Source organism: Hevea brasiliensis, chromosome 5 (genome assembly GCF_030052815.1).
Source record: "Hevea brasiliensis isolate MT/VB/25A 57/8 chromosome 5, ASM3005281v1, whole genome shotgun sequence".
NCBI classification, from domain to species: domain Eukaryota; kingdom Viridiplantae; phylum Streptophyta; class Magnoliopsida; order Malpighiales; family Euphorbiaceae; genus Hevea; species Hevea brasiliensis.
Genome location: NC_079497.1, coordinates 733,266 through 752,664, shown reverse-complemented (window position 1 = coordinate 752,664; position 19,399 = coordinate 733,266). Strand labels below are relative to the sequence as shown.

At 33.7% G+C, this 19,399-nt stretch overlaps 2 protein-coding genes and 1 pseudogene across 7 annotated transcripts; 1 reads left to right on the top strand and 2 right to left on the bottom strand.

The window, feature by feature from the left end:
- Positions 1–477: 477 nt before the first annotated feature.
- Positions 478–7,843, bottom strand: LOC110670206 (transcription repressor OFP3). Of its 6 annotated transcripts, none has more exons than XR_009148717.1 (4): positions 6,371–7,842; positions 5,984–6,061; positions 1,247–1,303; positions 478–669 (listed from the first exon to the last, which is right to left on the bottom strand). XR_009148717.1 is itself a non-coding variant. In XM_021832180.2 (3 exons), exons 1-3 carry the CDS (start codon positions 7,576–7,578, stop codon positions 615–617), a joined length of 1,341 nt encoding a protein of 446 aa, XP_021687872.2. In that variant the 5' UTR covers positions 7,579–7,843; the 3' UTR covers positions 478–614. The 6 variants fall into 6 exon arrangements, 4 of the variants coding, with proteins under 4 accessions (XP_021687872.2, XP_021687874.2, XP_021687873.2 ...); XR_009148716.1 differs by lacking the exon at positions 478–669 and adding an exon at positions 724–1,079; XM_021832180.2 differs by lacking the exon at positions 1,247–1,303 and having other exon boundaries at positions 6,371–7,843.
- A 2,846-nt stretch (positions 7,844–10,689) lies between these two features.
- On the bottom strand, positions 10,690–13,318 carry LOC110670222 (U-box domain-containing protein 16-like). Its single transcript, XM_021832198.2, has one exon. The coding sequence runs from the start codon at positions 12,901–12,903 to the stop codon at positions 10,864–10,866; it is 2,040 nt and encodes a 679-aa protein (XP_021687890.2). The 5' UTR covers positions 12,904–13,318; the 3' UTR covers positions 10,690–10,863.
- A 3,484-nt stretch (positions 13,319–16,802) lies between these two features.
- On the top strand, positions 16,803–17,987 carry LOC110670158 (CBL-interacting serine/threonine-protein kinase 14-like; annotated as a pseudogene).
- Positions 17,988–19,399: the final 1,412 nt, after the last annotated feature.

The following is a 19,399-nucleotide window of genomic DNA, read 5'->3' as shown; positions in this document are numbered from 1 at the left end:
ATTTAATGAGAAAATTATAATTCTTTCAGTTGTATACTTAACACTCTATTTGAAATTATAGATTCTTTATAATTATTTCATTTTCAATTAACAAAGTTTCATATTTATATATAAATTTAAATATCATAGGTATTTATAAATCTAATAATTTTTTAAAAAAATGTATTTAATTTTTTTTTATTTTACAATTGAACATGGTCTATATTGTGTAATTCAGACTATATATGTCACGACCCAACCTATGGGCCGGACCGACACTAGGACCTGGGCCAGCCTAAAGCTCTCGAGGCCCGTAGTAAACCTAACTATTCCTCAACCCACGACTAGTCTCACAATTTAGGCTCAATATGCATATAAAATAATTTAAATTAAATTGTTATAATTATATTTTGGGCCAACTTAACCCAGTAATTATCAGAAACTAAAATTAGGGGAGCCCAGCTCAACCCTGTTACCTCATTTACAACTATTTAAAACTCATAAAAATTTTTCATTTATTAATACAAAAACTTAAATTCATGCAGTCCCTGACAGGCTTAATACTACTACTAGCACATGCGGAGTTCTAAATTATAAATTTAGATAATAATAATATAGTTAAGTAATTTTTATTTTCATAACTTGCGAGGAAAGGAACAGGTTATTCTGAAAAATGTATTCTCCTGTAGCCTGGAAAAATATGATGAACAGGAATGAGCGTTCAACTCAGAGAGTAAAATATCAATTTTAACCATAATCTTTATAGCTATCTAAAGCTAATGCACCATGTAGAGTGAAATGCAACATCGTCAATATTTTCACGTCATAACAGTAAAAAGGTAATATGGAACACTCACACACCCGATAAGGTCAAACAATACATATATGGGAGCTGATCCCCTATACAGCCCTTCTTAATCCAACCTGTGCTAGCGAAGAACTTAAGCCGGACTTTCGCTTAATAAACCAAATCGAGGTCCCAATGAAGAACTCAAGCCGTGTCTACCCCGAAGGACCGAGTCCCAGCGAAGATCTCAAGCCGTGTTTACCCGTCCTGTCCATAGCCAACACCATACCACACGCACGCCAACTCACGCACACTGCTCCAAATTACCACAATAACATCTATGGCACTTTAACAATTATGAATGCAACATAAAACGTGCCTAGTGTTTAACTATGTAAATACATATTTATAAGTAATAAATGGGCATGCTTGAACATATAATAATATCGAAATTATAATTAAAATTAATATTTTACTCACAGTACACCGAAGACTATTGTGACTGCTGGATGGAGGAAAATAGCTGACGTCGATCACCTAATAATTAAATTATAAATTTATTAGAATTAAGTCAAAATAAAACTCTAAAGAGGTAACAGACAACCTAATTCATGCGGAAAATCCGGCAGAGTTTCTCCTATACCTAGAACCTACTCAATCTGCAAAAAGGCTCAAATAACACTTCTAAATTCAACTCATATCTCATCATCATTATAAGGCCCCTCCTGGGCCCTCCAAATCAAACAATACTCAAAACCTTAAAAATTACGTTTTAGTTTCTATAATTGATATTTCATAAAAATCCACTCAAAAAAGCTCTAAAAATTCTAAAATTTTGCGCCGCGATCCTTATTAGTATTATACGGCTATTGTAAAAAAAAATTATAATTTTTTGATCATCCACGAATATTTTATGAATTTTATTCTAAATCGATATTAGCAAAAAATGAGCAACTTGGAGTTTGGGTTTACTTATGTCAATTCTGACACCTGGAACGCGTCCAGAACGTCTGAAAATGCTAGGATTGACTATAATATCGACCACATTCTGAGATGGGCCATTGGGTAGCCGGATCTGGCTGAAAATGCAGTCCCGACGCCGGTGAGCTATCCTCAATCCGATCATACCTAAATTAAGTCTAAATTTTGTTAATAATTATTATAAATTTATTTTTAAATTTTTAAAATTGAAAAAGTTCGAAAATCTCAGTAAGCGATCTGGACCGTCCGATTATCGCTTTTTTCAAACGGTGTCTGATATGAGCAGGACTAGTCCTATCTCGAAAATCTCGTCGTCCTGAGTCCATTGGTGGCCTCGGATTTTTGATCCGACTGTCGGATCACTAGAAAAGTGGCCGGAAAGCCATTGCCATTACTTTCTCTCTCCTCTTTCTCTCTCTTCGAAACTCGTCGGAAAATCCACCATTCTGGGCATGGCTGGTCGGAAAATGGAGCTGGGTTCGTAAGGGGTTGGTGGCACCTTGGATCGCCGGCATTGGTGGCCGGAATCGATCAGAAAATGGCCCACTTCTCTCTCTCTCTCTCTCTCTCTCTTCTTTTTCCTTCCCTTTCTTCTCTCTCTTTCTCTTTCTCCCTGCTGCCTGCTGCCGTGGCTGTCGCCGCCTGATGCCTCCCTGAGGTGGGGGAGTGCCACCGGTGCCTCGCTGGCACTGGTGCTTGTCGGAAGTGAGAGGGAGAAGGTGAGGGGGAGAGGGTGATGCAGGAGAGAGGGGACAGGGGCTACTGCGTTTTTAATTTTTTGTTTTTTTTTTTTAACTTCTAATTACACTATTAGTCCCCCAACTTTTCCGGAGTTTACAATTAGGTCTAAAATTATTTTATTATATTAAAATTTAATAAAATTCTAGTAATGATAAAAATAAATATAGTCTAAGAAAATTTAATTATTTTATCCTCACTTACTAAATTAACTTTAATTAATTTATTTATTATTACTTTATTATTATTATTATTTTAAAATTTTTGGGTTGTTACATTATATGAAGCCTAGTTCATGAGGACATTCAAATCCATAAATTTTACTAAAATTCATAAATTTTTGCTCTTATATTTCATAAGTGGAAAAAAAAATAATTTTTATGAATGGGTTTATAAAAGAATTTCCTGGGCTATAAAATGGACAATTGAAAAAAATAAGTCCAAGACAAATTAAAGAATGATTTTATAAGATGGAAAATTGACATAAAATATTAATAATAAAATGTAATATTTATTATTTAAATATTATAATTTCATTAATTTTGAAATTTTTTATTAAAAAAAATCTGTAAAAAAAGTTCAAGTATTAAGTGTGTAAAATAAAATTTGATATTCAAATTATACATTATTGAAGTGATTCAATCTTACTTTTCATTTAATATATTTATGCGAGTAAAAAAAAATATTTTATAATTTTACAATTTACTTGAATAAAAATAATAAGTTTATCATAAATTATATTTATAAACGTTATACGATTATTTTAAATAAAAATATGTAAGTACATATGCTTTAAAAAAAGAAAAATGCTTTCTTATATATTCTCACAAATAGAAATATAAAGATTTATTGTAATAATAGTGTGAAATATATGTATGGAATGTGACTAATCCAATAATGTAAAAAGGGAAAACATAGGCAACAAGAATGCGAATGAAAGTGGAACCCATTGAAGCCTAACAACGAAGAAAAGGTGAAACACACGTGTAAAGATTTTGTTAATAGAGTATGTTGTGCAATAATTGGCACTTACACTGAGTTATTATTGAAGATATATATATATATATATATATTAATTAAAAAATGTTATAGTTATTTTTAATGTACAATTAATTTAAATTTAATTAATAATTTTAATATATAAATTTATTTATTGTAAATATATTATGAAAGATGTTTAGTTTCATATATTTTAAAATTTAATCATATACTTTATATTGGAGTGGATTTATCCTAATCTATTCTCTTAATTTTTAAATGTAATTTTAGGCAGTGCCAACGTCAAACTCAAACGCAGAAACCAGAATCTCCGGATATATGTTGGTCGGCTACTCAGCTCTCTCTTAATCAATATCAATTTGTTTATAACTAGAGATGATATCGTTCTTTGACTTTGTCTGCCCTTTCGGCTCGCCGACACTCTCCTCAAATTACCTTGCAACAATCTAGCATGGCAATACGGATGCTTAAGGTGGAAGTGGTCTCGTTGTCAAAATTTCAAGGGACTTGCATAGAAATACATGCATGTTTCATCTCCTTCTTAGTTTTCCCTTTTCTTTCCTTTTTTCCCCCCTTCTAATTTGCAAGTTTTCTTTTCTTCTCTGATGATCAAACATTCAAACAACCTGCAACTGGGTGTTTAAAAAAAAAAAAAAATTATCTTTTTTGTCGTTATTTTGGTAGTGAATAAGGTCCACGTAAATATATGTTAGGTTTTGAAGAATTTAAAAATGGGGTAAGATGCCAAATTATGGGTTTTTGTTCATAAATTAATTGATTATATATATCATTTATATTTCTTGTTCCTATTCCTCCAAACAGTGTTTTTTGTTGACTCCATATAATACGCCATTGACACCACCAAACACAAAGAAATTAAATAATTCAAAATTAATCTTGCATGCGTAAATAAAATTTCAATCCACCTTAAAAAAAAAATGCATAGTGTTGTGTTAGTCCATATTCCAGTAATCATATAGAGTCAATAAGATTATTAGTTGAGTAAGTATTTCATTTTTAAGTAATTAGGGTTTGAATTTACTGAAAAACGCTATAAAATTATTTATCTTAAATATCGATGTATTAGAATTAATGTACTTTTAAGAAAATTAATTGGGGTTTAAAATATACTAATTTAAAATAATCTGTGTTTTTTATCATGCAATTATTTCTTTAAGTAAAAATTTCTTAATTAAAATTCAAGATATTACAGTTCTAAAAATGATTAGAAGTATAATACTAAATTAAAATTTATTGATAAATTTAATTTTTAGTGAAATTCAAATCCATTAGGTAAGATGAGATAGAAAAAATAGAAATAGCATCCAATTTCTTGTAAAATTGGAAAATGAAAGTCAATGCCCAGCTTAGACCTTTTTATTTTTTATAATTATAAAAAAAAATTAAACGTGAAAAATATAGCAACCGCAAAATTAGGGACTTTTAAATACTGATTTAAAAGTATTGTTTGGTAATGTCAATCAAGCATGAAACTCCTTGTCCCAGAAAGGGACAACACCAAGCATCCACGCTTTGCTTTCTTATCAAATATTTTCTCTATTTTTCTTTTCATCCAAACAGTCATTTCTGACCCTGGATTTTTCTTGCGATGCCAATGTAAACCCTCCATTACAGCCACATGGGTCTACAGTCTCCTTTCCAACTCCTACTCGCCTTTACTGCTGTCTCTGTTAAGGCTATGAAAATGAATTAATCAGCTTTTGAAATCTTCTATGCAAACTTTTACTTTTTGAGATGGCCAAATTCCCCCTTCAACTTTATCCTTTAGGCAAAGCTAAGAAATTTTGAAAGCTATTATATATTTATTTATATGTTGTTCAAGAAAAGCTTTTCTGGTTTCACAATTCACTCCTCTTTGAAAATTTGAATTTTACCTTTTCTTTCTTTCTTTATTAACGGTTGTTCAACCCCTTTACTCTCTCTATAAAGTCTTTTGAATTAGCAACTTTCTTCTCTCTCGAAATTGGAGAGTACTGAGAACTTAATTTGCTATCCAGGCCCCAGAGAGAGGATTCTAGATATTGAAGAAGAAACATCAAAAACTTAATCTTGTCCTTAAAGGGTATCTTCTTTTGGAGTAAAAGCTGGAGTTTTAAGTCAGTTTTTGTTTCTAAGCCCTTTCTATGTCTATTTTCAAGGTTTTGTTTGATTCCGTTAGCAAGAATAATAGCTGAGAGGGAAAAGATTAAAAGTTATAAATCCTATTTCCTTTTATTAATAACAGATAGTTGTTTATTTTTCTAAGCTAATATGTCAATGACTTCTTGCTTTTAACTTGGTTTAATAAAATAATAATTAAGACAAAAAAGCATTGTTGGGTTAAAGGCAATTTGTAGTTCAGAACCTTTAGAACGTTAATGATTCAAGTGGGGTTAGCTCATAAAAAACACTCAAGTGAGGTGATTTCAAGCTAAGCTAGATGTTGACGAATGGTGTTTAACTTGGGAAAAAAAAAAAAAGAACAAGAAATTGCCGTACCAAATAGCATTGAACCTTCGCAGAGAGGCAGCAAAATGTAACAGAGTTCCAGGCTTTTGAGCAGTCCGAGTCCCTACACTGTACAGATGACCTTGAATCTTAATTGCAGAAACTATATCATAAATCCCTCAAAATTTGTTAATATATGATAAATTTAACTGCGAAATGCTCTGTTCTCACTTCCTTAATTGAGTTCCATCCAAAATTTAATGTTGGCTAGCAATGCTTATATATAAATCCAATTAAGATTTCATAAAAGGAGGTTCTACTAATCGAAAGAAGCCTTGATCAAATGATCATAATTCTTTATATTAGATTATGTAACAAGAAATATTATTTATGAAAGAAAAAGATAAGAAGAAGTTGATGTACAAGAAAAGGAATTACTTCGACCAGGCTTCTGTCAAATCGAACCAGATTTGCTTGAAAACCTTGATAATGAGATCATGATACTCATCGGAATTTAAAGAAAGATAGCAGGCAAGAAGGTCTTCTAAGTCCTTTGATGCCCTGATATTGTTTTCCATAATCATCTCCACCATTGAGTCCCTGAAATCTCTCTGCGGATCAAATGAAGATTTCACAATTGCCAGACTATCTGAAAGACTCCTCCGATAGCTTGAACTCGATGTTGATGACACGCTTTTTCTAGCGTGTGCCTGAATTCTCCTGCTCGCAATTCTTGGAGAATTCACTCGAAGCCTTAGTCCTGGGGAATTCACAGAATGTCTCCTCAAGGAATTACTGCCTTTATGCTCATTCGTGGTGACGCTCTCTTCTTTCACCACCTTCACTGATAAGGAGCCATGAGCATTTGTTTCCTCGTATTTAGCTGAGCTCTTTCTGTATTTGGTTGTTTCTTTGGTCTCCTTCTTTTTGACGTCCTCAGCCTTATCGTCGAATTTAGCAGGCTTGGCTATGATTGGTGGAAGATCAAGATCAGATAAATCCAGCTTATCAAATTTTCTACCAAAAGATTTCTTATCCACATCGATTATAATATCATCAGCATTAGAATCGACATTACAACCACAAGAGCTTGACCATGCAACCATGCTATCAAATGATTGGGTTTCAAGAGCACGGTCAGACCTGAATTCTGGTGGAAACGAGTCGCTGAGTTCTAACTCGGGAGGGCTATCAGAACTAGAAGCAGAGTAGTCTGGCGGAGAATCTGATGATTTAGTCCAGATGGTGGCACCACAGCTACAACCAGCGGAGACAGAGGAGGTGACAAGCTTGGGAGAGGAAGAGTTGAGACTGGTTCTTCTCTTAAGCAGTCGTTGTTTAGAGGATCTTCTTGGTGGGTCATGGAAATGGGTGTCTGTGGATTTTGGGTTAGTGGGGATAAGCTCTCTGGTGAAGTAGTAAGATTTTCTTGGATAAGAGCATTGGTGGTGGTGGGTTTGCTTTGGTTTGGATGGCAGTGGCCCAGCAGCAGAAGTGGCATCTGCTGATGTTTTAGTAATCGGTTGTTTCTTCTTCATGGAATGAGTGCTAGTAGTAGTATGGTTTCTGGTTCTGCCCATTTCCTTGAGTTTGTAAAACCAAGCATTGGGCATCATATCAGACAACCTAAACCTGTAGTTACCCATAAAAGCACCTTAATTTCCTCCCCTCTTCCACTCTCTTTTTTTAGTTTCTATATGTGTGTGCGTGCGGCTGTGCAGTGTATATGCCTGCGTCTGTGTCTCTCTCTGTGTATCAATGAAACAAAATTTTTGTCTATTTGGTTGTGTGAATGTTGAAGAGATAAATAGAGAGAGATGACAGAGGAGGAGGGGATAGCGACAGGGGTGTGGACAAGTGGGGTCTACAAAGGGAAGAAAAGGCCTTGCAAAAAAGAAAAAGACTGGGCTACATGGTAATTTGGCTAACGGAAAAGATTTGTTAATGAAATTTATAACATGTTAGGCCTTTTTTTTTTCTTTGTCAGAACACGGCGTACATATGAATTAGAATTAAAGTAATGATAATTTTTTTATTAAATAAAGATATAAATCAAATTATATTAACAGTTACAAATTAGTGTGCAGCTTCTTATTAAATAAAGCATTTGGAATCAGTAGAAAGATGAGGAAAATCCATTAAATGCTACGGATTTATTGACTTTATTGCATATCTGCAGCCACTACGTTCATAACTTGTTTTTTCTGTAAAAGGAAAAAGAAAACCCATACATGAAAGTGAAAAAGAAGTAGACGTCAGACGACTAAAGGAGCAACCTTTGATTATTAACTGTCAACTATACTGCAAACGTAACCTTCTCTAAAGCGAAACTTGTTGGTTGCCAGCCCAGCCCACCCCATATATTCATGAAGGAGGCCTTTTGTTTAGAATAAAAGGAATCAAATTAATTTGTGAACGGTCAGACCCAACAACTTGTTTCAAGTTAATTCGGGTTATTATGGTAGGTTGCTGAATGATTACGATGGTTTGATTTGCAAGTTGGGGGTAAAAATGATCCATATAATCCACTCCAGTTAAGTTGATAATAAGGCTCAGTTGTCTTATTGTTGTGTACGGCAGGTTGCTGAATTTAATTATTAAGGGCAGCTGTTCTATTCGTGTGGCCTACGACCTACAGTAAAAGAGCACACCTGATCCAGAGTTAAAAACAGTATGACCAAAAACTACGTATTACAAAGAAACTTGTACAAATCCTTGCAGTTGCCGTTCCATATGGAGAGGAGAAACGTAACTTAAAGTTGGTGCTTCATGTATATAAATTTCTATGCAAGAACATTGTCGATTTGGAATTAGGCCACCATCATGGATGGATCCAAGCCTTTAGTTCTTCAAAAGCCAAATAATTTATTACAGTATAATGATTTCTTCTAATTATCCACAAATTGAATGGAAATGGGTTTTGTTTTATTTGCAGTCGTTCCCCACCCCTAACTATATTGCAGTGTATTCTTGTGTTTCTGTATTCTGATAAAGTAGACCATCCATATCCATATACAAGGAAGAAGAAGAGAAGAGAAAGTTTACAAATTCTTAAGAATTTTTATTATATCCATATGCAACGCATCATTTCACACTGTACAAGGCATGTCCACTTAATTAATAAATAATAGGAAAACAAATATTCTATAATTTGAACCATAAATTTTCAAATAAGATCATACAACTTAGATTTCAATAAATGAATATAATGAGGTTAAATTTCTTAATAATTAAAAGATAAGTTCACTAACATCATCTAATTTAAAAAAAAAATAATAATAATAAGAAAAAAAACTACGGCTAAAAAATAATGAAAAATTAATAAACAAATCAGTTAACAGAATTGTTGGTCCGTTTGCTGGGGCCAGAGGGGGGCACAGGACCCCTGGGGAGGAGATTTAGCAACAAGGGCCGGTACTTGCCAATTAGTTGCTCCTCTGTTGGGCTAATTATCCCTACTTCGGGGAGAACGATGCGTTGTTCAGAAGTTGAGAGAGAACCATCTACTAAGAGCCTGGCACAGGAAGCTTGAGAAGTGATATTGACAATTAGCAACACCATTACTATGACAACACCTTTAATTTTAGAAGAAGCTGCCATTTTTGCAGGACGAGAAGATAATGGAAATCAACGACAGAATCAGAGAAAGAGGAGGAAGCAAGAGAATGATGGGAAATGATCAATGCTAGAGAAATTCTTTTATAATTTATGAATGGCATGAGGAAGTGAAGGTTTTCTTGGTGGGAACTCTGGCTCGTCTGTGGTTTTGACTTTCTATTGCTACGTATTAATTATTAATTGTGTGGAAAATTCTGTAATGCAAAATGCAATATTGACCAAAGAAAAACTGCAACACGTTTTGCTTGTCGGTGCCCCCGTGAACTGTGCATATTTGTTCTTGCGCAACACATTTATTAAAAAATAATGATCATCAATAAATTAAGAATGTGCAAAGAATATCTTATGGCAATGGATAGCACCCATACTACCCAACTCAAATCAATTAATAATTTTAATATTTAATAGTTTGATCGTTATAATCATTTTTACTAATAATATATAAATAAAATTTATTTTTGTTGTTAATTTATAAACTAATACGAAATAAATTATATATATATATACATTTAATTAAATCGAATAATCAAATCAAATGTTTTGACTTTGTTATATTCAATTTTTCATAAAATTTTGGTTTAATTCATTTCTTTTCCTTGTTTTATCAATCCGCCATCATTCATCTACCTTATTCACATCTTCAATTTCATCATGTCTGTTAGCATAATTACAGCAATCAGCATAATTATAGGAGATTTGTATAACATAATTACAGCAATTAGCATGATTATAGGAGATTTGTGTAGCATAATTATAGCAATTATTATTCTTGTCCAAATTAGTTCATATTCTCATGTATAAATAGATGTAATATCTCTGTAAATGGGACACAGACAAATACACAATCCTTTCCTTCATTACTTGTATTCTTTCTTCTAACAATGTCGTTTCTTCCATATACCAGAAATCAGTATATATATATATATATATATATATTCCTGTGTTGTCCTGCCGGATAAGTAATCCACTTTTTTTTAATTATTGTTTGATTGAGCTAAACCATGCATTAATCTGGGCATTATTCTTGCTCTATAGTATTATTTTGGCTGAGAACTAAAGCTAAAATTTTAACACGAGTTCATTAATTAATTAACATGCTGCTCCTTTCATTTACTTTGTATGCTGTTGAAGCAATGAAATTAACACGCAACAACGAATGAAATTATCCAAAGAAGGAACAAAAGAGTTACAAAGAATGGATTTTTTTTCCAAGGTGATGAGGAATGAACACCCTTTGCCTCTTCAAACAAGAAAATTTTGAACAATACATGATAATATCTTTTACAAATTGAAGAAATTCTGCACACCAAATGTTAGCTTGCCAATGCAACTCTTGATGAACTACTAATTGTTGCAGTAGCAGTAGTATGCAAATCTACAAATTCACCATCCAACCCAGCCGCCCATCTTCGGAGAATCCTCAAAAGAGTAGCCGCTTTTCTTCTTGACCTCATTGTCCCTGAACTCATCATTTCCCATATAATTCTCTCAATTCCAGCAATTGCTGCTAGTTCTCCCACCATTTCCGATCCTCCTTTTCGACAAATCGTAACAAGAGTCGCCACTGCACTCTCTCTAGCCGCATCCGATCCTTCCCTTAATAACATTCCTAATTTCCTAATTGCAATATAAGCCGCAGCAATTGCTACTACTCCACCTCTTTTCACCACCACTTCAAGAATCGCCACCGCCTCCTCCGGCAGCACATTCATAACTTCCTTCACCATCTCCACCACCCCTGCGTCCACTAACCTCCCAACCGTTTCTCTATCTCCCGCCAAATTCAAAATCGCCATCAAAGCGTCCTTTTTCGAACACTTGTTCCCACTTTTAGCTAAATCCATCAGTCCCTTTATGACGCGTGTTTTCCTTCCCAGTCGCTTCCGATATGAGTGCACACCCGATAAGCTGAATAAGGCAGCCGCCGCATTGGCCTTTGCCTCCCACGTGGCACCCGACCGCAGCACCTCAATAACGCTGTTTATAGCTCCGTCAGTTTCCATTATCCTTGTTTTGTTTGCCTCAAGGATGGAGAGGTTGAGAATAGTTGTTACGGCGTTGACTTGCAAGTTCGGAAGCTCCGAACCTACATCTGAGCCTAGGTAACGTACAAGCAAAGGAATAACTCCAGCTTCGGCCATAGAGGCTCGGCTATCCGAGTTTGTTTTTGCCAGAGAACGAAGCTCATAAACGACGCCGTTAGCTGCTTCAAATGACTGTGAAAGAGAAAGCTTGTTAACCAAAAAAGACACCGTCATCTTCGCAGCCTCAATCGCTGCCTTGTTTCGTACAGCGCCGTTAACTTTTTGGTTATTTTCCGCAGTGTCGAAAGGAAATTTCTGCTCCCGACACCACATGCCAATAAGATTCTTCAAGGCAAGGTGAGGGATAAGGTTGCTGTGCGCCAACGTCTGACCTGTCTTTGGACACGTGTTGTGTCCAGATTCAATCCAAAGGGTGATTGACTCCCGATCGTATGTCTGGCCGGTGGCTAGTACGACAGGGTCCCGCATCAATTCCAGGCTAATCGGACACCGAAAGTCGGACGGAATAATGGCCTCTGACACCACCTTTCTCCGCCGGTGATCGGATATGGGCGTTGATGCTCCATAGAGGACACATTTCGCGTAGCGGACGAGTCCGATCAAAGCAACAACCTCAGATTCGGATTCCTCGTCGATCTGATTTTGTACTTCGTCTTCGAGACTCTCGATCTCCTCTTTACAGCTGGAAGAATTGCGTAGGCCTAATTTATCAAATATCTCAGCGAGCTTGGAATGATCAGGCACTATCTCTTTCTTGATTCGATCAAGCATCGTTAACACCTGGTGCCTTAGATTATAATCACTTGGATCCAAGAATACTTTTGCTTGCAAGCATTGTTTTCTGATCAAAATGAACAGTTCGTGAATATCCTCGCTCAAATCAACCTGTTCTGCAGGGAAAATATCCAAGAGTGTTGATAATTCAAGGGTTAGCTCGTGAAAGCTGCAAGCCACAGATTCGGTTTGGATTAGAAGCCACATCCTGCTTCCATTTGAGCAATCCTCTATCAGAGTTTTTATTCTTTGTAGAACTATGTACATTTCTTCAAAGCAGAGGAGAGTGGAAGACAGAAAAGGAATTGGGTTTCGAAGAAGATCATCGAATAAGATTGCGAGGAGCGTGGCTTTTCGGATAATCGAAAGAGAATTGCGTTTTAGAAGGAATGAAATAGGCTTGAGAGATGAGATTTCTTGGGATAGAATAAGGAGAGACTGGACAAGTTTAAGGTCAAAGAAGTTAGGAGCAATAAACACCCCCGCCGACGGCCGGCGTTTTCTTGGCGGGAAAATTTGTGGAGTCACCGTCATGAATCAATAATAAGCCAAATGCCTTCAGAAATCAAACAAAGGTAATGGGGGTAGTTTTCTATTTTTCTGGGTTGGGAATGGCGTTTTGATTGAAGAGAAAATTGGTATGGGGTTGCAGAAGAAGCTGAATCTTAAGAAAGGTGGGTTCTTCGATTGTTTAATTATTTGTTAAAAAAAATAATAAAGCACGGGTCAGTTATGCATTAATATAGTTGGTTTTTGACTGTTTTTGCTTGTTTACTAGGTAAGAAGAAGAAGAAGAAAAGTCGAGTTTTATTTTGATATGATTTTGAGGTGTAGAGGGATTCATTCAAAAGGCTGCAATATTAGCCCTTAGAGCGAGTCCACCAAACAGAGAAGGCTCTCCTTTGACAGCCGGCGGCGGGTGTAAGTCAATAAACATTTAAAATTATTAACAAATATAATATTTATTCAACGCATGAATTGGTATGCACCAAACGTATATATAAATATATATTGCAATTACAAACACTGTTGGTAGAGGTGGTTGTGGTTATGGATCTTCATCCATTTGCTAATAAACAATTCATGCATTATTTGTGTTTCTCTCTAATGGGTATTTAAAATATACTTTTCTTTTGTTGTTTTCTTTTATCCCTTTTGCTTTTTTCAAAGATGAATCTTCTAATAGAGATTATTTCGCTTCAATGATTAGACCCAGCTGCAGCAGGGTGGATTTTGTTTTATAAATTGTAAATTTTATAGGACTCCAGTATTTGCGGCAGCCAGCAGCTTTCAAGAAGTTAACTCATTGTAGTTTCTACATACTTAATCCTCCGGTTCTCTGTAGCCCAAATAATCTGACAATGTTAATTGAAATTTCTTAATTTCCAAATGATCCACGAATATTTTTCAACGATAAATGATAAGGCTGCAATGAGTAATTGTTCTTAAATAGGCATATGCCCAAAAGGGTATTGACTTGTGCATGGGCTTTGAGTTTTCAGCTTTCATCTGTGTCACCCTTCACAGTTCATATCCCCTTCATGAAGCTGAGAGATTTCGAATGGAGACAAATACACATGATAACCTTTTTTTTTTATTGAAATTAATTAATAAAAGATCATACTTTTAAATACAGTATTAGACCCTCCCAATCGAAAGGCCAGGATAACGTGGATACATATGTCAGATACAACCAAAGGTTGGTTTTGGATATGGTTAGTCACAACCACTCCCATCCCATGAATGAAGAGGGAGAAAACCCTACCTGCCCTAAGCACAAAGGGAATATGTTCCTCCCTAGCTATTCACCACTACCTGCTAACCAAACCCCCCAAGATAAGATTCTTTAATTTCCATGCATGAAGCCATCAACCTCTTAAATTTTATTCTTAATGGGTGTACGTGGCCTTGTTAAAATAAGAGCTCTCAAAGAATCGTAAGGATGGATGGAATTCTGCATGGCAACAAAACTCACGTAAGCCCACACTTTCCCTCATTCTATGTTTTTAAATTATTTGTCTCATAATGCAACGATACAATAAGTCAGGATTTCAATTTTTAACAATTTCGATTCTTTTTAAAAATATTTCTAAAGCATCTTATCACCTTAAAAAGTTTTTAAAATATATTTAAAAAAAATGGCAATTGAATGTTCATCTCAAATATGTAAAGCCTAAACTTAGTATTGTTTTTTTTTTTTCTCTTTAAAATTTTTAAATTAAAAAAACTAAATTTTTATATAAATTTAAAAAATAAAAATTTTCATTAAATAGATAAATAATACAATTTAGAGATTCAATTATTTTTTATAATATTAAATTATTAAATTTTCTTACCACAAATTTATTAAAATTATAAATACTTATGTGAATTAATTTCGCTTTCTAACTCTATAATACATCTAGGGTCGAAATGATCGCTTCTTCAAAGTAAATCCATGAAAAGAAATGTAAAGTTCGACCTTAATATATATATATATATATATATATATAAAGCTCAAAACCTATATATAAGCAATGTGAAATCAATGATTAGTTAGGTAATTAATTGATAGAAAAATATTATATATGTTAAATTTCTTTTATGAATTATTTTTAAATTCAAAGTCACTTAATTTAATTAACAGTAGTCATGAGGAGCCTGATTGGTCTTTATGTATACTTTCACATTATGGATAAGAATTTATAATTTTAAGAATATTAAGTTTTGTTTTGTTTTTTTTTTTTTTTTTTTTATAGAATGGGTAATGGGCGTAACCATGCCCAATAGATTGCACGCCCAATTTTCTTGGGCCTTCCCTGTGTGATGGGCTTGCTTTGATAAGACATCAGTTTCTTCTTCTTAGACGCCAATAAGCACCATGGGCTTGCTTTGATGACAAAAATACACTGACATTGTTGCTATTCTAAAAATTATAGAAAATTTTAACTTGAATTTGGGTGATAAAAAATTAAAACAAAAAGTTATTTACTTAAAGAATTTTAATAAATGAGCTAAAATCCAAAATATAACGCAAAAGTCTGTCATTAATTATTTACTTAAATAACGCAAAAGTTATTTACTCATTTTAATAAATGAGTTCTTTAAGTTATTTACTTAAAGAATTTTATTTTTTTAATAAAATATTATTCATCTAGTGCTAGTTGGTTCCATTAATTAGCTGCGTGAAAAAGCAGTGGGTCATTTCTATTTGGCTTTTTTTTTTTTTTTGTTGATTGAGATTCCCGAGTGTGTCAGGCGTACCTAAAAATTGATCTTTTGGAATCTCATATTAAATATAAAATATATGTATGGATGAATTATATAAAAATAAGAATTCTATTAAAATTATTATAATTTTAATAATAATTCAATTTTATTAATTACTATCTAATGTGTAGGTATGTTCTATTTATCGAAAAAAAAAAATAAATCTATATTTTTTATGCAATTAATTCAAAAAAAATCTGTATTTTTTATATAATTAATTTTGATTAACTCAAATTTAAAACTTTCTAAATTTAAAGACAACTTTAGCATTATTACATTAAAATTGATTAAATTTGTATTTAGTGTGTCAATATTAAATAGTCAATTATATTTAAAATTATATTTAGTAGGGTATTAATAAAATATTTTATACAAATTTTGTAAAACACGTAATCAATTCATTGTAATCAAAGTGTCGTATCTCATAGCCATTACGAGTTGCAAGGGTTACCACGCGACAATATTATAAAAGCGACAGCTCAAATCGACTGAACCCCGCAGCCTGATTTAACGGACAATGCCCACCGACCTGCCCAAAATTTGTATACTCAACACTGCCCCTTTAATTTCTTGGAAAGTGATCGCACAGGCACAGCAGAGGATTCCCAAATTAAAGCTATAAACAATATGGTTTTCCTTTCAAATCCATATCCCAAATTTGGGCCACTGTAAAAAAGCTGTTGATTGAACGGTTGGATGCATCTCAATCGTTTGAGGGTACTGCGTTGACTTAATTTGTAACTCTCTGCTGGTAATTCAAGAGCTCTTGTATATAGTTCAATCACTCACTTCAAGCTATTCCCCTCCATGCAAATCTAGTGGTACTGTTTTGACTTATACCTCTTCTTCTCCAAACATACAAAGGAATTTCTCAATATAAAGAGTTTAATTTAGACAACAATACGCCCCAAATTATCCTTTACCTAAAGTGTTATGATTTATTATTAATTTCTGCCCTCAAGCAATTTACAAGAATTTAATGAGCAGAGTTAAAAAGGTTTTGTACTCAAGAAAATGTAATGATTTAGGCTAGTTTTTTTTTTTTTTTTTTTTTAAAAAAGATGTGCAGAATAATGGATGGATTGGTCCCAGGTAAGGTTCCTGAAAGTAACATTGCGAGCATAGAAATTAATGTCGTCCACACGATCCAATTTCTTGTTGAATTATTAAGGAAGCCAGAAGCGACCACACCAAATGAATCATTGCAGGATTCTAGTTTAACTTCATCTTTTCTTCAATCCACACATCATTCTCTGAAAGAGATTATGTTTTTGTTGGGCACATGCCACAATATTACCATGCCAGAAATGTTAGTACCGGCCAGAGCGTAGCCATTAAGGCCGTCAGCAAGCAGAAGGTCATGAAGGGAGGCTTTATAGGACATTGTCACGCCCGAGGCGTGTTTCATCGCGATTTGAAACCCCAGAATCTCCTCCTCGACGATAATTGGGACCTCAAAATTACCGACTTCGGTCTCAGCGCCGTCAAGGATCAGATCCAATCTGACGGCCTACTCCATACCTTATGCGGTACTCCAGCTTACGTTGCACCCGAGATTCTCGGTAAGAAAGGCTACGATGGTGCTAAGGTTGATGTTTGGTCATGTGGCGTCACCTTATATGTTCTCATCGCCGGTTATTTGCCTTTCAATGATACTAACCTTATGGCTATGTATAGGAAGATTTATAGAGGTCAGTACAAATTCCCGAAATGGACCTACGGCGTTTCTCTTCTCGGCTCCTCGACACAAATCCCGAGACTAGATAACCGTCGATGAGATTATCCAGGACTTATGGTTCAAAAAGGATTACAAAGGGATAAAGTTTCACTTGGAGGATTGGTGCAAGAAAACGTCCACAAGAGCCAGGATGCTTTTCACATAATCTCCTTCTCTGCGGGTTTTGATTTATCCCTTCTGTTCAATAACCACGATATTTCGGCCTGCAGTGAACGTTTCATGTCTTCCGAGTCCCCGCCGAAGATAGTAGAGAGAGTGGAAGAGATTGCAAGGACTGAGAACGTTAAAGTGACGATGAACAGGGATTGGGGAGCGAAACGGGAAGGATTTGATGGTGCTTTTGTCATGGCCATAAAAATTTAAAAGTTAACGGAGCAATTAGTTGTGGTAGAGGTGAAGGGAAAGGAGATGAATCCGATACCAAGCCAAGAAATATGGAAAGACAAACTAAGGCCCCGGCTTGGTAGCTTGATTAACGAACCGGCAACTCCAGCGCCCTCCGGTGATGATGTCCGATCCCTGAGAAGAATTTCAATGTAATATTTAATGCATTTGTAGTCATCATCCTAATAAATACCGGGTTGTATTTATTTTTTCCTGGGATTAAATGAAATTAAGTTGATAAGCAGCAGTGGGAAACTCTCGTCAAAGAAATTTGATATATTATTCATTTAATGTATATATATATATAAAATGAGATCTATATATAGAAGAAGTAAAATTTATATACTTATATTTTAGCTACATAATCAACTAGATTAAGTTTTTCACTTTGACTGTGAATTTATTATGTTAGAATATGCATATTAGTAGAATATTTCCAATTCGAAAAATTAGGTGACTCGTTAAGATATATAAAGTTATTATTAACAGCATAATTGGTTATTTAAATATTTAATTTAGGTAATTACTCAAATTTTTATATAAATATCAATGAATATGTACAATTATCATTCAGTGTCTCTATATCATTCCTTAAAAAAACCTAACATATTATGTTCAAGCTCATTTGTGAGGATCCTACAAAGCTGCTGAAGCCCGAAGGGCATCTACGGTGATAATTACATTGTCGAGTTTAGTATTATTATCTCATATATTGAATACTTTTAAAAAATAAATTCATTTTTTGAAAAGAGATGGGAATTAATGCAATCAAGGGTGAGGTAGTTATGTATGGTTGGATTAAGTGACTTCCCTTTAAGCGAGTTCATTTCAGTTTTATTTATAAATTGAATGATGAAGCAAGGAGACTCCAAGAACAAGATGATATATATATATATATATATATATATATATATATATATATATATATATATATATATATATATATATATATATATATATATGTATATGAGTTGTAGGTTGATATTGTAATGATTTTACAATTAAATTGAATGTGTATTGGAAAAATTAGAAATGGTACCAGCTAGCAAAGGGTCAATGGAGGATTTAAAAAGATGCATGGCAATATTATTGAAGACCTAATGAGACATATAACACCATCATTGATACTAGGCAAGGCAGGGCTTTTTTTTTTTTTTTTTTTTTTTTAACCTGGACAATGAGTTATGCTATTATGGTATTGACAATGAAGACATTAATTGTCAGGTGGCCAACCATTTCACAAGAATTTTGAGTTTTAATCATTTCAATTTTTCTCTATTAATTTGCCTCTAATTACCTCGAAATTTTATATTTATATATATATATGTATATACACACATTTGAATTTGCAGATGAAATGATCAACCAATTGATGTAATTATATATATTTAATATGGGACCCTATGATAAATGGCACGTAATGATGATTAAGTAGTCATTATATTATGCTTTAAATTCGATGACTCGCAAAAAATCATATAGCTTAATTTTTTCATATTCATAAGAATAAAATATATGTATATAATATTTTATATTTTTAATAATAATAGATCAACTTTATATTTATATATATAATTTTAAAGTTTAAAATAAATTAATTAATAAATTATTTTATTTTTTAAATTATTTTAATTTAAATCTTTTAATATGTTTTGTAAT